At 31.7% G+C, this 19,380-nt stretch overlaps 1 protein-coding gene across 1 annotated transcript in view; it reads left to right on the top strand.

Moving 5' to 3' along the window:
* The window catches only part of LOC139842239 (heparanase-like protein 3), a 56,670-nt gene that overhangs the window by 32,329 nt on the left and 4,961 nt on the right, over positions 1–19,380 (top strand). Inside the window, exon 4 of the mRNA XM_071832407.1 lies at positions 11,610–11,698. Within this exon, the coding sequence (XP_071688508.1) occupies positions 11,610–11,698 (89 nt within the window). The remainder of the gene's footprint in view (positions 1–11,609; positions 11,699–19,380) is intronic.

Below are 19,380 nucleotides of genomic sequence, written 5' to 3' on the forward strand. Positions count from 1 at the left end.
AATTAATGTATGCCAAAAACATTTAAAAAAACCCAAAAATCTTTGCTTTTAAAATAACGCTTAAAAATGACAAATTTTAAAATTTTGTCGAGGGACGGACTAGGACAACGATCCGAAACGACCTCGTCCTAAATAAAAAGAAAAACAAAATTTTTAAAATTTAATTAATTATTTTGTGTTAAAAGTTATAAGGTTTAAAAAAAAATACCAGGACCCCGTGCGATCGCATGAGGTTTGGCCTGTATATCCATGCGATCGCATGGGGTTTGGCCTGTATATCCATGCGATCGCATGGAGGCCAATTTCTGGTCAGGTTACAAAGCTCATCGAGCTGCTGCTCTTTCACAAACACATACACAAATACGCAAGTACCTCCCAAACTCTCTCAATTTTCATCAATTTTTCACCAAAATCAACCAAATTTCTCGCTATAATCCGCTCTAATCATGAATTTGATAAGAAGTTTATCAAGAAGGGTAACAATTTCACCCATAAACCTCTTTAAATTTGATTTTTAGTGTTCTTGAGCTATATTTTTCCTAATTTAATTTTATTAATTTCTAGTGTAATTAAAGTTAAATTGTTAGTATATTATGCATGTATAACCTAGATTGATGCTATTTAACATGATTTGAAGCCAAAAACTTCAAAATTTTTAGGAATCTAAGGTTTGTGTTCTTGAGCAATTTGGGGCTTTTTGATATAAACAGGTTATGGCCAATTTTTGTCATGAATTATTGCTAAATTAAGTAGTGTAATATGTTTAGGTAGCTAAATGATCCAAACTTTGATCCTAAACATGATTTTTGAGAATTAAAGTGGACTTTTTAGGTCTAAAATTCATGAACTTGATTAAATTGATATAAATGCCATTTGAAACTTGTTTAATTGCTAGTAATGGTTGTTTTAACATGTTATTTGAGTTGAATGCTTATGAACTTTGTAAACATTTTCATATATGCTTATTTGAAAAAGTGTAGAATTGTTAAAATTGTGAAAATGTGTATAAGTTTAATTTTGATTAAACATGTTATTGTAATTGTTTCAAGTTGTTATTTTGCTAACACTAATGCATATTTGGATGCACAAAATTTGTGTTTAATGTGTTTTGCAGAGATTTACTAATACTGATGGTGCATCATCATCATCTAGACAACTGCTCCAGAACCAGAACCGGAAATGCAATATGAACTGGAGCAACAACAGGAACAACAACAACAACCTGATCAACACGTACCTTATTATGATCCGCAACAAGAATATATTGATGCCTACGTAGTATTTCCGATGCATCTGATAGTACAACACCCAACGATTCATGAAGAACAGTTGAATCCCAATTTGAGATTTGATCGGAGTTGGAGAGATTACCCGACATATCAAAGTAACAAATTCAAATTGGTAACGAAAAATGTAGAAGTGCCGAGGGTAATCGATAGGGAGCCTTTGGAAAGGGTCCAACTAGCTAACTCAGTTAGACAGCATTTGATCCAAAGGTATGGCAGCTCTTCTTTTCCCGATTGGGAACTTTTATTCATCATTCGTAGGCCTGTATATAAGGAATGATGCGTTGAGCTTATGAGTACTATTTCACTTAATGCGGATGTAGTTAGGTTAGATGATAGAAGTTTTCTTAGATTTATACTTGGCCGTAGGATGTACAGGATGTCCATGCTGGACATGGCCAGGGCTTTACAGATATATACACCGGCTGAATTACTACTACCCGATTGTATGAATTTGATTTATCATGGTGAAAGGGTAGATAGGAATTTTGATGCTAACGCCGTCTGGAGGCGTATGTCAGATTATAATGTTTTTGGGCGGGCAGGAACACACTCCTACTTACATATTCACAGAGCCGAGCTTCGTATAATTCATAGATTTCTGGCTAACTCGATTACACAGAGAGGTCACAACAAGGAGAAAATGACCTTACATGATTTATTTTACCATAAATGTATTCGAGACCCAAGAGGCTTTGTTAATATCCCCTACTGTGTTGGTTTTTATTTATCTAAGATAGTGGAAGGAATACAGGAAGGGAGAATAATAGGAGGAGGTATTTTTGTTACTCTCATTGGTGAGTATTTGGGTGTAGATAGGGATTAAGGGGGTCCACTCTTGGTTTATAGGGAACAGGATGATACTTTAGGATTGAAGGTCTATAAGGGTGCTAAGGTATTGAAGAGCAGACACAATCAGGCAGTACCATATGTTGGTCGCCATCCACAGGTAGAGAGAGGTTCAGATTAGGAAATGGAGAAAGCAGATGACATTAGGGATGTCATTAGGGAGGCTATGACTGACGTCTACTAGCATATAGATGAGGTAGAAATGACAAACCAGGATAGACATAATCGATACGAGCAGTGGCAAGCCCGGAATGAGTACGAGCATTCTAGGCAACGACAGCATGATAGATGGGACTATCATCAGCGTCAGATCATAAGTCGGCTATCACCTCAGGATCACTAGGTACCGACCCGACCCTCTTACTATCCTCCACACCAGCCCGAGATGAGACCACCATTTACTCTCTACGACCCTAACCAGGCCTACCAGTACACCTATCACCAACCATGGAACCCGACTGACGACATGAACTGGAACCCCTATCCAGAATGATATAGTTCCCGTTGGTGATTTCTATGATTTTTTTTTTTTATTATTTCTATTTATTTATGTTTAAACCTATGACATTGTGATACTTTTATTGTAATGTTTAATATTTTTATTATATTGTACTAATATTTCATATTTGATTTGAAAGTGAGATGTTAAGTCCCATTTTAAATTACCATGCATGTTATTATTTGTATGTATGTATATTGTCAATTGTACATAACAGGGTAAAACAGCGCATTTTCAAAGACTGGCATTAAGTTCAGCAAAATCTACTAATTTTGTCGACAAAACGAAAAACAAATGTGATGTAACAACAAGACGGAATGAACAAATGATGTGCACCATTTATCATTTAGCAAACAAACGCCAATATGTTTGGAAACTTTGGTAAAATTTAATCATTTTTCTACGCTAATCACCCTCAATAATTTAAATTGTTACTGATTTCTTGCAAATGAGGGCATTGCAAGATCTTAAGTGTGGGAAGGGGTTAAATTATTTCGGATTTTTAAAATTTTAACTTATACACTTGGTTACCATTAAAAATACTAGTAACGCAGTAGTTGTATTAGAATCTAATGCTCTCTGATAATAAAGAACAGCCCTAGTCTTATATACTGACTACACAATTCTAGTAAAAATTTTCAAAATTTTCAAATAAATGAATTCAAAATCATGTTTATACATATTTATGAACGATAAAACTAGGTGTTAACACCGAAATTATTGTTACCTCGTAAAGGACATAAATTGAGAAACAACCCAAAATGTTAGAATTCATTTAAAATGGAATAGAGGACAATAAAAAGGCAAAGAAAGGAAAATAAAAGCCAAGTGTGGAAAAAATTTACCAAATTATTTAAAACATATATCACATATTTTTGTACAAATAATTGAAGATACTTTTGTTTTGGACAAAATTAACCGTTTTACCCGGTAAATTGTAATATATTTGAAAGAAAGATGGATCTACACGATGAATCAATTCCATCATTAAAAGGAAGTAAAGTCTTCCAAAAAAGAAACGCGCTTCTTGATTTAGGTCAGGAAGTTGTCTTCCAGACCAGTTGTAGAGTCTACGAAAAACCTTGAAAAGTTTTCTCGAAAATCAGCTGAAAATCCACGGACCTCATCATCAAACAGGGTCGCCAAGTGGTCAGACTTATTCTAACCATGAGAGGATCTGTCTCATAAAATGGGGAGGGCGCCGTGCAAATTAGCTTGATAAGACTAATGAATCAGATCCCCAGAAAGGATAATCTCCTTAAAGATCAAAAATCAGCTTTTAAGCCTGATATTACTCAATCCTTGAGATTGACCTTAAAGATTGAGAATTACAAACTCATGGAATTCGATGATATCTAAACTCGAGCTTGAACGAGAAAATATTTTGATCAAAATTACAAACCGATTTGTTTTCTGAAAACCCCATTTTTAATGCGTTCATTACCATTGAAGGTAAAATCTTAGGAATTCACCTGGAATGCATTAGGTCACCTGAACCAAATCGGGTTTCAACCGTAAGAACGGTGGTTTCATAGCATGGTCGAAGACAGGACCTTGTGCCAGACCGAAAAACTATAGGGTGAGCTTTACTATTGCTCCTACAAAGGATAGTAATTGCATCCGACACGATATAGACCATAATTAAAAGCATGTCAGGGGACATTGCCTTAACAGTTGCTTGTTCAACGCTTTCCTTTACAAATGGACGGTAGTTTACCGAAAGGTAATATACGGAGCAAGTAAACTGGACGTGTTGCTTTCCCAATACAAGGATAGCAAATGGGTGACACAAAACCGCAAGTTTTGAGCTAAAATTTTCAAATCTAAAACCCACCAAACCCAAAAAAACAATTTTGCAAACACCAATGAAGGGTTATTCCGGAAAACTTATCTAGGGTAAAAGCTAGATTAATTTTCAAAAGATCAAATGTTTTCATAAAGATCCAATTTCCTTAAGGATCTAAATTTTCATAGTCATGTGGGACTGTAAACCACATCGTTACTCCATTGTTTATACCGCCGCATAAAAATCACTGATGTACAAAGTGTGAAGAATAAAGAAGTGATTCTAGTATTTTTATTTTCAAGACTATATTGCTTGAGGACAAGCAACGCTTAAGTGTGGGAATATTTGATAATGCTAAAAATGAACATATATTTCATAGCATTATCCCTCAAGAAAGACAAGCTTTTAGTTGCAATTGTTCTATTTACAAGTGATATTCGTTAAATAATAAAAGGTGAAGACAAAAGACAGATTTGACGAATTGAAGACGCAAACGACCAAAAAGCTCAAAAGTACAAAGTACAATCAAAGTGGTTCAAATTATTAATGAGAAACGTCTCAAAATTACAAGAGTACAAGACGCGAAACGCAAAATACAAGATATTAAATTGTACGCAAGGACGTTCGAAAATCCGGAACCGGGACCAGAGTCAACTCTCAACGCTCGACGCAACGGACTAAAAATTACAAGTCAACTATGCATATAAATATAATATAATATATAAATAATTCTTAAAATTATTTATATGTTATATATATTTAATTAAACCGTCGGCAAGAAGAAAACAACCAAATGTGAGCTGTCCCAGCTGGCCATGCGATCGCATGGCCAGGAAGAAGGAATTTCATGCGGTCGCATGACCCAAAAAGTGAGGCCACATTGCTATAAATTTTGCAGTTTCAGTCGAATGTAAACACATCTTTTTCTCTTCTCACTCTCACGTATTATATAAATATATATATATATATATATATATATATATATATATATATATATATATTATAATTATAATTTTAATTTTAATAATAATAAGGGTACGTTAGCGAATGTTGTAAGGGTGTAAGTCGAAATTCTGTCCGTGTAACGCTACGCTATTTTTAATCATTGTAAGTTATGTTCAACCTTTTTAAATTAATGTCTCGTAGCTAAGTTATTATTATGCTTATTTAAGCCGAATTAATCATGATGTTGGGCTAAAATATTAAGACGGAGTAATTGGGCTTTGTACCATAATTGAGGTTTGGACAAAAGAACGACACTTGTGGAAATTAGACTATGGGCTATTAATGGGCTTTATATTTGTTTAATTAAATGATAGTTTGTTAATTTAATATAAAGATTTACAATTGGACGTACCTATAAATAACCATATACACTCGATCGGACATGATGGGCGGGATATTTATAAGTACTAATAATCGTTCATTTAACCGGACACGGGAATGGATTAATAGTTAATGGACTTATTAAAACAGGGGTGAATTATGTACAAGGACACTTGGCGTAATTATAGTTTAAGTCCCCAATTAGTTGGAATATTTGACTTCGGATATAAGGATAATTTGACGAGGACACTCGCACTTTATATTTATGACTGATGGACTGTTATGGACAAAAACCAGACGGACATATTGAATAATCCAGGACAAAGGACAATTAACTCATGGTAATAAACTAAAATCAACATGTCAAACATCATGATTACGAAAGTTTAAATAAGCATAATTCCTTTATTTCATATTTAATTGCACTTTTAATTATCGCACTTTTATTTACTGTCATTTTATTTAAATGCACTTTTAATTATCGTACTTTTTAATTATCGCAATTTTATTTATCGTCATTTTATTTATCGCATTTTTATTTATCGCAATTTCATTATCGTTATTTATTTTACGCTTAAAATTAAGTTATATTTATTTTTAATATTTTACATCAGGTTTTAACTGCGACTTAAGTTTTAAAATCGACAAACCGGTCATTAAACGGTAAAAACTCCCTTTTTATAATAATAATACTACTTATATATATATATTTATATTTTTACAAATATAGTTTTTAAAAATATAGCGTTAAACTTGGCTAAGATCCCTGTGGAACGAACCGGACTTACTAAAAACTACACTATTGTACGATTAGGTACACTGCCTATAAGTGTTGTAGCAAGGTTTAGGTATATCCACTCTATAAATAAATAAATAACTTGTGTAAAATTGTATCGTATTTAATAGTATTTTGTAGTAAAAATATAACTATTTTGTATACACCTCGCATAACATCAAAAGCCTCAACCCAAAATAGACATGGAAACCTTGCATGTGAAAGCAGGCATCTGACTCTCTCAACCAAAGTTCTATTCATCATATTTTCTAAGCCATTCAACTAAGAAGTCTTTGGAGGAGTCATCCGATGTTGTATACCATTCTCCTACAATATGCACCAAATCTCCCAATGTATTCACCGCGATTATAAGTCTGAATACACATGAGCTTCTTCCCAATTTGACTTTCAACTAGAACATGAAATTACTTAAACTTTTCAAATACTCGATCCTTTGACTTTAAGGTGTAAACTGTCACAACTCGGAAAATTTCGACTTATTTTTAATTCAAATCTCATAATGAATTAATATTTCCGACACGATAAGCAAAGTCTGTAATGTTGAATCTCAACAATTTTGAACTGTTTTCATATTCAATTACCTTTCGACTATTCCCGACGATTCACGAACAATTACTTGTAAATAGATACATATATATTTAAGTATATAAATATATATAATAATTTGAAATATAATTAGAAATAATATACGATTTAATTGTTAGAATTAATATTGTAAAATAAAATAATATATAATGATTATTATTAAACATATCTATATATATAAATGAAGTATATTGAATATATATATATATATATATATATATATATATATATATATATATATATATATATATATATATATATATATATATATATATATGGTTTTGAATTTATTTAGTAAACGATAGTAACACTCGTTTTTCATTCGATAGATATTAAACAATTTTAATTCTAGCTTATGAGAATTTTAAAATAAACATTGGTGCGTAAGTAGGATACATCCATTTTAGGTTTGTTAAAAATTTATTCAAACACATTAAATTAAATTTTAATACTTCGTATATATTACCTGAAACTAGAAACAAATAATAGACGAACTTTTTATGATTAATTTTACACACTAAAAGACCGAAATAAATAAATATATTTAATATAAAAATTTGGGATATTTAGGAACACTTTTATATGTTAACTGTTTAACAATGGACACGATATAATACTCCGTGAATTAATAACATGACAAAACTCTGGCTGCTATCCTATTTAGACTACTGTGCATTCTGTTTCATTTCACAATCACTGATTGTTATTATTAATTATTATTAATTGATCTGAATTATTGATACTGTGTATCCACCATCTATCTTCTATCTATTCTATATATACTTACTTATACATACACATATTTCATAAGTTATAAGACCCACACTTCTTTCTTCATCTTTTCTATTTGCAAACGTATTCATATGTTGATATATATATATATATATATATATATATATATATATATATATATATATATATATATATATATATATATATATATATATATATATATATATATGTGTGTGTGTGTGTGTGTGTGTGTGTGTGTGTGTGTGTGTGATATAGACATGAACAAACCATCATCCGCTATCCCACACCTGTTACCACTCGACCACCAGGAAATCACCACCACCTCACCACTATCGAGAACCACCACCTTGAAACCTCATCATCACCATCTTCAATCGAATACCCATCGATCACCCCTACTTACAACCACTACGACGTTTATTTCTTTCTGTTTCAAATGAATTCAAACAACCACCACAACCTCACCAACATCCACCTTTCATCACCATCAAATGCCACCATACATCACCCTTAAAACACCCACTGCTGCTACAGTTTGTATTTTCTGTTTCGTGTAACCACCACTGGAGCATCACCGGAAACCATCACAACCCAATTACTCTCCACATATCTCTTTCCTTTTCTTTTTTTTTCCTGTTTCGTTTGAAGATCACCACCGGATCTCCTGCTATTTCGTATCTTTCTACTTAAAACGATGATACAACAGTATTGATGGCAAGAACATTACACGTCCAGTGGGTAATACACGCAATTCACGTAAAAAAAAATTACAACATTACACGAATCATGTAATATATAAGCGATCAGAATAATTTTGTTATTAAATATACTGTTGCTCACTGTTTTACATTTTCTGTTTCTTTTAAATCCAACGATGATGATGATGGTGGTATATATGGGGTGATGGTGATGATAGCAACGCTTGATGATGAGGGGTATGATCAACGAGTAATGTTGATGATGAAGATGGATGATGCGTGAGCAAGATGATTGACATGATGATGGTAAACGAAGGTAATCGATGATGAAAGAGATGATAATCATGAATGATGATATGGCAATATAACGAGATGATGAACATTCAGACGATGGGATGATGAAATGATCATGAAGGTGATGATGAAAATGATATACGATTATGTTGAAGATGATAGAAGAAAATGGAAACAGAATTATTCGGGTTAGAAAGAAATAATCCAGGAATAAAATTAGAAAAACAAAGACAGGCGGATAGTTGAGGGTGTGTTTGTTATTAGAGAGGTCACGGGTTCGAACATGGGCAGTGACAGTTTATTTTAGGAAGCTTGTTAATCATTTTAAGGTAATATTATCATTAATATTATTATGATGACTATTATTATTATTATTATTATTATTATTATTATTATTATTATTATTATTATTATTATTATTATCATTATGATAATTATTATTTTAACAAACAAAAGATATTTATAAAGATATAGCTATTACATAATAACTATATTAATATTACATACTATTTTGTTTTTAAAATAAAATGTTATTAGTTATTATTATATAATATTAATTAACTTACATATAAGATATAAATATATTTTAATATAATCTAATATATAAATATTAATTATTTATTTAAAATATATAAAATAGATATAATTAATTAGTTTATTAATATAACATATAAATTATTAATATAAGAAGTATATTAATAATATTAATATATATAAACTTGTTAATTGTTATTATGTGTTTTAATATATATAACTAATATAGGTTCGTGAATCCAATGCCAACCTTGCATTATCCAGTTCCGTCGTATGCATATTTTTACTACAAAATATCGCATCGTGAGTTCATTTGATCCCTTTTTATTAAATGCTTTTGCAATATATGTTTTTGGGCTGAGAATACATGAAATGCTTTTATAAATGTTTGACGAGATAGACACAAGCAAAACATTCTTCGAATGAATTATTATACAGACGAGAAGTTCTGTAGGTTATTGTACCGAATATTTCCCCCTGATTATTTTAGCTTGGTAACCTAAGAATTAGGGAAATGGCCCCGAATTGACACGAATCCTAAGGATAGATCTATTGGCTTTGACACGTCCCAGTCAGAGATATGAACTGCTTTAGTACTTCGAGGTTTATATTAAACAGACAAGAGGTTCTGTATTTATCATACTTATTTCTATATGCCTGTATGTTTTAGGGATATTCTATATGCGCTTTATATGTTAAGGTCGGTTACCAGGCAAGGTTATATATAGAGAGAATGATTTTTATACACAGGTTATGCGTATGATATTTTGTACACGAGATATGTGTACGGTTATTAAGAATTTTGAAAAATGGTTTCGTACACGAGATAGGTGTACTGTATTTAAAAGAAATCGCATGGACATTACAGGTGGGTATAGGATACGGACCCATTTGTGCCAAGCATATTTAAATCTTGTGGTCTATCAAAATTACTGAATTTTATTTTTTATGATAAACCTATGAACTCACCAACCTTTTGGTTGACACTTTTAAACATGTTTATTCTCATGTATTAAAGAAATCTTCCGCTGTGCATTTGCTCATTTTAAAAAATTACTTGGAGTCATTCATGACATATTTCAAAAGACGTTGCATTCAAGTCGTCGAGTTCAAAAAGACTGTTATTAAGTAAATGGCAGATTAGTCATTCATATTATTGAAAAACATATATCATTCAGTTATTTTGAAATGAGTTGTCTTTTAAAATGAATACAATGTTTGTAAAACGTATCATATAGAGGTCAGTACCTCGCAATGGGAACAGATGTTGATGTGTTCGTCCAGGTGGATTTGGACGGGCCTTCACAGTTGGTATCAGAGCGTTGGTCTTAGCGAACCAGGTCTTGCATTAGTGTGTCTAACTGATAGTTGTTAAGATGCATTAGTGAGTCTAGACTTCGACCTTAGATGCATGTCAAAAGTTTTGCTTATCATTTCTTGTCAGAAATGACCTGATTATCATTCCTAGTCTAGACACGTCTTAGTGCAATTATTGCATAGAAAGTGTATAGACAAAATCCATATCTTAGTGTATCTGTTACTGTAAACTTTGCCTGACAGCTTCCGAAAGTTCCTCCGTAATCTACGGGATCTTCTGTACTATATATAGGTATTCTATGTAATTTGAATATCATCCGATATCCAAAAATCATTTCATATTTAAAATCCTTTATCTAACCGTGTAAGATGAATTCTGCAACCAGTTCAAGTTCCTCAGATTCTGACAGCTATTCCGATATGAATTTCCACTCGAGCTCCGAAAGCAGTGTAACCGGAATGGATCAACCAATTAGCCATCATCAATTCTGGATGAATTGGGGATGAGTTCTTAGTCGACTTAATCAATGAAGACGAGAAAAAGGTGATCCTTTCCACCCATCATATTGTCCTATTGTTGAAGAACCTGAAGCACTTACCGGCGAACCAGTCTGAAACACCATTTTCACCCTCATTTCCAGGATATCTCGCAACGATTATATATTATCTACAATTCTAAACCTTATTCATCTGCTTGTTCCAACCGCCAATCATCCTGGAGTAATGGAAGAAATAAACGAACTTCGCGCTCGAGTAGTGGATTTGAAGAATATGGTGCAAAGATTACAAGCACCAGCAACAGTACCAGTACCACCAACAACATCCACATCACAAGCCTCAATACCACAAGCACCAGTAGCATCACCGGCATCAATAGTACAACCAGCATCAACAGCACCAGTAGCCTCAACATCATACGCCTCAACATCACAATCTATACCTTGAGCATAATCTTCGTTCTACATATCATTCTACATCGATTATCTTCGTTCTACGTATCGTTCTACATCATTATCTTCGTTCTACATGGCAATTATGAAATCTCTAATGTTTTAGAGATTTTATATTCTTGTTCTAAAGGTAAATCAAATGGGATTAATATCATATTGACTCATTAAATCCATGAGTACATCTGAAGAAAATATATATATGTATATTTTCATAAAGATTGTAATTAAAAATTCTTTTGTACAAACTATTAATGATGAGAATATTTTAACGGGTAGGTAATACCCGAGAAATATTTAGATTTAACATTAATATGTTACACTGTACATTCTTTCAATTCTGATTCAACAGTCATTAGCAATACTCTTTACATCTACAGATATACGTATCCGTTCACCCAAGAATAATCATTTTCATTTAAATTCAATTTCATATACGAATTTTTACCGATCAGTATCCAAGTCAAGTTTTAACAGGTGGCATGATGAAGAAAATATTGGACAAAATAAAATTTATTATAAACAAACTAATTATGTATGTAAAATTTTGTTAAGAATCCACGCTAACAATATCCTAACTAACTGTTCCTATATTTGTCATGACTATTTTCTTGTAATATACTAGTCTTGATTAAACCTGAGACAATATAATATAATCTTGGTTAGTTAAGACAATAGTTATACAATACGTCGGATAAATCATAAGGCTAATGTACACAATACGTCTAGATTAATTCTAAGATAATAGTTGTACAATGGGTCACGATTGAGTATTAGGCAATAGGTATACAATACGTCTTGATTATTCTAAGATTATATATTAAACTACTGTACTATATTTGGACTACTAACATTGGACTACTAACATTGGACAATTAAAAGGTATTAAAATATTGATTACAACATATTAGACTAAACATTTCTTCAAGTTTGCCACTTGATTTCATCCTAAACATCATTTGTATCTTGACGATTACAATCTGCATTCAAACCCTTCGAAACTCTTGAAAAACACCTCGGATCGATAACCAATGATTCAGATATGAGAATGCTGATGAAGCAGCAAAAGCCGTAGATGGTCTTAATGACCGAAAGCTTGATAATAAAGAAGGGGGTGTTGAAAAAGCTCAGATTTAGATCTGAGAAACGAATTGAACAAACTATGAAGGAGGTTGTGGAGAAATCATAAACATGTACTTCATGAATCCAGATGATTCAGTATCTAATGAAATCTCTAGCGAATACCTTGTTCCTTACTCAATCTAAATTCTTGCGGAAAAATATTCTTCAGTATCCTTTGATTCTAGATATCTTAGAAATTCTAAAATATCATCGTATCTTTTGTTATAAATATTCTCGATATTTCTGAAGATATCTTCATAAATATTCTTGTCCGAAATTATCTATCTTTTCATGCTATCTGTGTTACATCATAAAAGAAAATGTTAATTTCTAAATTCTGTAACCTTCGAGTTTAAATTAGGAATGATTTTCAGGAGTAGTGTTGGAAATGGAAAGCATGAGTTAGTATAATATAATGACGCCTGGCCAACGTGGTTATATTACAGTAAGTCATACTGAAGTTCTAATGGAACGTGATGATTCACAGATCATACCTCATCATGTGTCATGTTACATAACTCTTTCATTCTACTTAATCTTTAAACATATCACGAAAATATTTTCTTGATATTTCTGTTCTTCCGTGATTCCAACAGCTTGCTAATTAATCGTGCTATTACATTTCCTTTCTATTTAGAACATTTTCTTTAAATTCCTTGAATTTTGAAAATCAACCGTGACTACGTCAAAAGTTAAGACGAATCTCTATTTCCTCATTTCAATCTTTTTCGATAGCTTCACTCATACTTTTGAGCAATCGAATTGCTTTATTCATATTACTCAAAAAAACTCCATCTCTATTCCACTCGAAAATATTCTAGTTTTCAGCCATGACGACCTCAGTCAAATTTCAAGACGAAATTTCTTTAACGGGTAGACTTATTTTTAATTCAAATCTCATAATGAATTAATATTTTCGACACGAAATCTCAAAAATTTTGAACTGTTTTCATATTCAATTACCCTTCGACTATTTCCGATGATTCACGAACAATTACTTGTAAATGGATACATATATATTTAAATATATAAATATATATAATAATTTAAAATATAATTAGAAATAATATACGATTTAATTGTTAGAATTAATATTGTAAAATAAAATAATATATAATGATTATTATTAAACATATCTATATATATAAATGAAGTATATTGAATATATATATATATATATATATATGGTTTTGAATTTATTTAGTAAACGATAGTAGCACTCGTTTTTCATTCGATAGATATTAAATAATTTTAATTCGAGCTTATGAGAATTTTAAAATAAACGTTGGTGCGTAAGTAGGATACATCCATTTTAGGTTTGATAAAAATTTATTTAAACAAATTAAATTAAATTTTAATACTCCGTACATATTACCTGAAACTAGAAACAAATAATAGACGAACTTTTTATGATTAATTTTACACACTAAAAGACCGAAATAAATAAATATATTTAATATAAAAATTTGGGATATTTAGGAACACTTTTATATGTTAACTGTTTAACAATAGACACGATATAATACTCCGTGAATTAATAACATGACAAAACTCTGGCTGCTATCCTATTTAGACTACTGTGCATTATGTTTCATTTCACAATCACTGATTGTTATTATTAATTATTATTAATTATTATTAATTGAGTTGAATTATTGATACTGTGTATCCACCATCTATCTTCTATCTATTCTATATATACTTACTTATACATATACATATTTCATAAGTTATAAGACCCACACTTCTTTCTTCATCTTTTCTGTTTGCAAACGTATTCATAATATATATATATATATATATATATATATATATATATATATATATATATATATATATATATATATATATATATATATATATATATATATATATATATATATATATATATATATATATATATATATATACATGAACAAACCATCATCCGCTATCCCACACCTGTTATCACTCGACCACCATGAAATCACCACCACCTCACCACTATCGGGAACCACCACCTTGAAACCTCATCATCACCATCTTCAACCGAACACCCATCGATCACCCCTACTTACAACTACTACGACGTTTATTACTTTCTGTTTCAAATGAATTTAAACAACCACCACAACCTCACCAACACCCACCTTTCATCACCATCAAATGCCACCATACATCACCCTTAAAACACCCACTGTTGCTACAGTTTGTATTTTCTGTTTCGTGTAACCACCACTGGAGCACCACCGGAAACCATCACAACCCCATTACTCTCTCTCTCTCTCTACATATCTCTTTCCTTTTCTTTTTTTCCTGTTTCGTTTGAAGATCACCATCGGATCTCCTGCTATTTCGTATCTTTCTACTTAAAACGATGATACAACAGTATTGATGGCAATAACATTACACGTCCATTGGGTAATACACGCGATTCGCGTAATTTTTTTTTACAACATTACACGAATCGTGTAATCTATAAGCGATCCGCGTAATTTTGTTATTAACTATACTGTTGCTCACTGTTTTACGTTTTTTGTTTCTTTTAAATCCAACGATGATGATGATGGTGGTATATATGGGGTGATGGTAATGATAGCAACGCTTGATGATGAGGGGTATGATCAACGAGTAATGTTGATGATGAAGATGGATGATGCGTGAGAAAGATGATAAACATGGTGATGGTAAACGAAGGTAATCGATGATGAAGGAGATGATAATCATGAATGATGATATGGCGATATAACGAGATGATGATCATTCAGACGATGGGATGATGAAATGATCATGAAGGTGATGATGAAAATGATATACGATTATGTTGAAGATGATAGAAGAAAATGGAAACAGAATTATTCGGGTTAGAAAGAAATAATCCAGGAATAAAATCAGAAAAAACAAAGAGAGACGGATGGTTGAGGGTGTGTTTGTTATTCGAGAGGTCGCGAGTTCGAACATGGACAGTGACAGTTTATTTTTGGAAGCTTTTTAATCATTTTAAGGTAATATTATTATTAATATTATTATTATTATTATTATTATTATTATTATTATTATTATTATTATTATTATTATTATTATTATTATTATTATTATTATTATTATTATTATCATTATCATTATGATAGTTATTATTTTAACAAACAAAAGATATTTATAAAGATATAGCTATTACATAATAACTATATTAATATTACATACTATTTTGTTTTTAAAATAAAATGTTATTAGTTATTATTATATAATATTAAATATTAATTAAGTTACATATAAGATATAAATATATTTTAATATAATCTAATATATAAATATTAATTATTTATTTAAAATATATAAAACAGATATAATTAATTAATTTATTAATAATATATAAATTATTAATATAAGAAGTATATTAATAATATTAATATATAAACTTGTTAATTGTCATTATGTGTTTTAATATATATAACTGATATAGGTTCGTAAATCCAAGGCCAACCTTGCATTGTCCAGTTCCGTCGTATGCATATTTTTACTACAAAATATCGCATCGTGAGTTCATTTGATCCCTTTTTATTAAATGCTTTTGCAATATATATTTTTGGTGAGAATTCATGAAATGCTTTTATAAATGTTTGACGAGATAGACACAAGCAAAACATTCCTCGAATGAATTATTATACAGACGAGAAGTTCTGTAGGTTATTATACCGAATATTTCCCCCTGATTATTTTAGCTTGGTAACCTAAGAATTAGGGAAATGGCCCCTAATTGATGCGAATCCTAAAGATAGATCTATGGGCTTTGACACACCCCGGTCAGAGATATGAACTGCTTTAGTACTTTGAGGTTTATATTAAACAGACGAGAGGTTATATATTTATCATATTGATTGATATATGCATGTATGTTTTGGGGATATTCTATATGCGCTTTATATGTTAAGGTCGGTTACCAGGCAAGGTTATATATAGAGAGAATGATTTTTATACACATGTTATGTGTATGATATTTTGTACACGAGATATGTGTACAGTTATTAAGAATTTTGAAAAATAGTTTCGTACACGAGATAGGTGTACTGTATTTAAAAAAAATTGCATGGACATTACAGGTGGGTATAGGATACGGACCCATTTGTGCCAAGCATATTCAAATCTTATGGTCTATCAAAATTACTGAATTTATTGTTTATGATAAACCTATGAACTCACCAACCTTTTGGTTGACACTTTTAAACATGTTTATTATCAGGTATTAAAGAAATCTTCCGCTGTGCATTTTCTCATTTTAAAGATATTACTTGGAGTCGTTCATGGCATATTTCAAAAGACGTTGCATTCAAGTCGTCGAGTTCAAAAAGACTGTTATTAAGTAAATGGCAGATTAGTCATTCATATTATTGGAAAACATATATCATTTGGTTATTTTGAAATGAGTTGTCTTTTAAAATGAATGCAATGTTTGTAAAATGTATCATATAGAGGTCAGTACCTCGCAATGGGACCAGATGTTGATGTGTTCGTCCAGGTGGATTTGGACGGGCCTTCACATAAACCCACACCTTCCTAGAGTGATCATCGATGAACGTGGCAGAATAAGGGTAGTCACCAAGTGTCACAATCTTCATAGGCCCACAAACATCCGAATGTACTACGTCAAGTATGTGTGCCATTCGAAAAAGAGGAATGGCTCTTGAACACAACTATGGTGTTTTTCTCGGCCCGACAGTAAGAACACTAACTCAAATTAATATTATTAACCCCCGATAAAACATTCTTCCTTAACAAGATAGACATCCCCTATTGCTCATGTGTCCAAGTCTTCTATGCCACAACTCAGTAGAGTCAACATTGTCCAATGCGTTAACAATCTTCAGGATGATCTTCGGGCATGCCATTTATAATATTTAGTCTTTCTTGGCTCTTCCCACTATCATAGAACCAAGAGTTAATTTTCAAATACAATTACCAAAACCGTTATAATTACCATTTATCATCAGGTATGCTTGTTAATATAACATTAAGTCCCATATCTGAGACATGTTTTACAGTATGCAAAACCAACTTCATCCCCATTTCAAATTTCAAACAAACATCTCCAATACCAACGATCTTTGTTAACCCGACATTACCCATCCTACCAAATCCATGGTCACCTGGAGTGTAAGATGAGTAGTTATCTCTACATGTTGCAATATGACATCTAGCACCACTATTAACAATCCAACTCGTGTCATCATGAGTAAGATTAATCATATCATTATCAATACAAACAAAGAAATTATCAGTGATTACGTTAACTTCAACCTTATCATTACCACCATTACTTTTCTTTTGTTTAATCTTGTCACATGCCTTTATCTCTTGATTCTTCAACGGTGGGCAATACCAAATTGTGTCCCCTTTCTCACGACAATGATAACACTCAACATAGACAAAGTTTCCTTTTCTTGAGAAGTTACGGTTGTTGCCTCTCTTACCCTGACCTCTACTATGACTTCTCCCCCGCATTTATGTGACCAAGACATCGAATGTGAAAAGGAACCTTGTGACTTTCTTCTCATATCTTCATTCAGAATACTACCCTTAGCCAATTCCGTGGTGATAATACCATCCGGTGCAGAGTTGGACAAAGATGTCCTAAAAGTCTCCCAATAGTCCGGTAACGTACCAAGTAACCAGAGACCTTGAATCTCATCTCAAACTTGATACCCATTCCTGCAAGCTAATTTATAATACCCTGAAATGCATTTAGGTGATCTGTAATAGGAGACCAATCATGATACTTCAAACCATCATCTGCTTAAATAAGAATAACTTGTTATTCTCATTTTTTCTCTCATATAACTATTTAAGCTTCTTACTTAAGGCTTTAGCATCAATTTCCCCATTGATATGGTTCAAAACATTATCATCAACCCACTGTTGAATATACACACATACTTGTTTATGCGAAATAGTCCACTATGCAGCATACTTACTCTCAGGTTTATCTTCAATAAAAATAGGCAAATAGTATTCCTTCACATAAAGATGATCCTCCATCTTGTCTTTTCAAACATGATAATTTGAACTATTTAAATTAATCATCCTACTTGTACAAGCTTCATCTTTCACACAACGGGCATATTACAAAAGGAAAACAAAGTTTCATTTGACAAACCTTTTCCAACCCGTATGAACCCATGAGAATGCTAACAAATAGGGTGTACTGAAACCAACCCAAATCAGCTATCTAAAGAATAAATATGCACACACTAAACACACAAGACTTTTTACGTGAAAAACCTCTCAAAATCGAGAGTAAAAACCACGGGACCTGTAAGACACTTAAAATAAATTCACTATTACCAACAAGAGAGCAATACAGTAGGTCTTCTCTAGATTAACTAGATGTATACAAATTCATCATACCAACTACAACATCAACAAGTATATGAAACAACCTAAGACAGGAGAGGGAAAACATCACCCAAAAATCTGTCACTATTTGACCGGATGTAACTCGAGATAGTCAACACTTGAGATGAATTCAACGGTTGAAAACCTTGGCCCAAGTATTAAGAAGACACTATCCAGAAATTATGAAGATTCAACGGCTAGATCTCTGGGGATCGATTG

Source organism: Rutidosis leptorrhynchoides, chromosome 4, assembly GCF_046630445.1.
Source record: "Rutidosis leptorrhynchoides isolate AG116_Rl617_1_P2 chromosome 4, CSIRO_AGI_Rlap_v1, whole genome shotgun sequence".
Taxonomy (NCBI): Eukaryota; Viridiplantae; Streptophyta; class Magnoliopsida; order Asterales; family Asteraceae; genus Rutidosis; species Rutidosis leptorrhynchoides.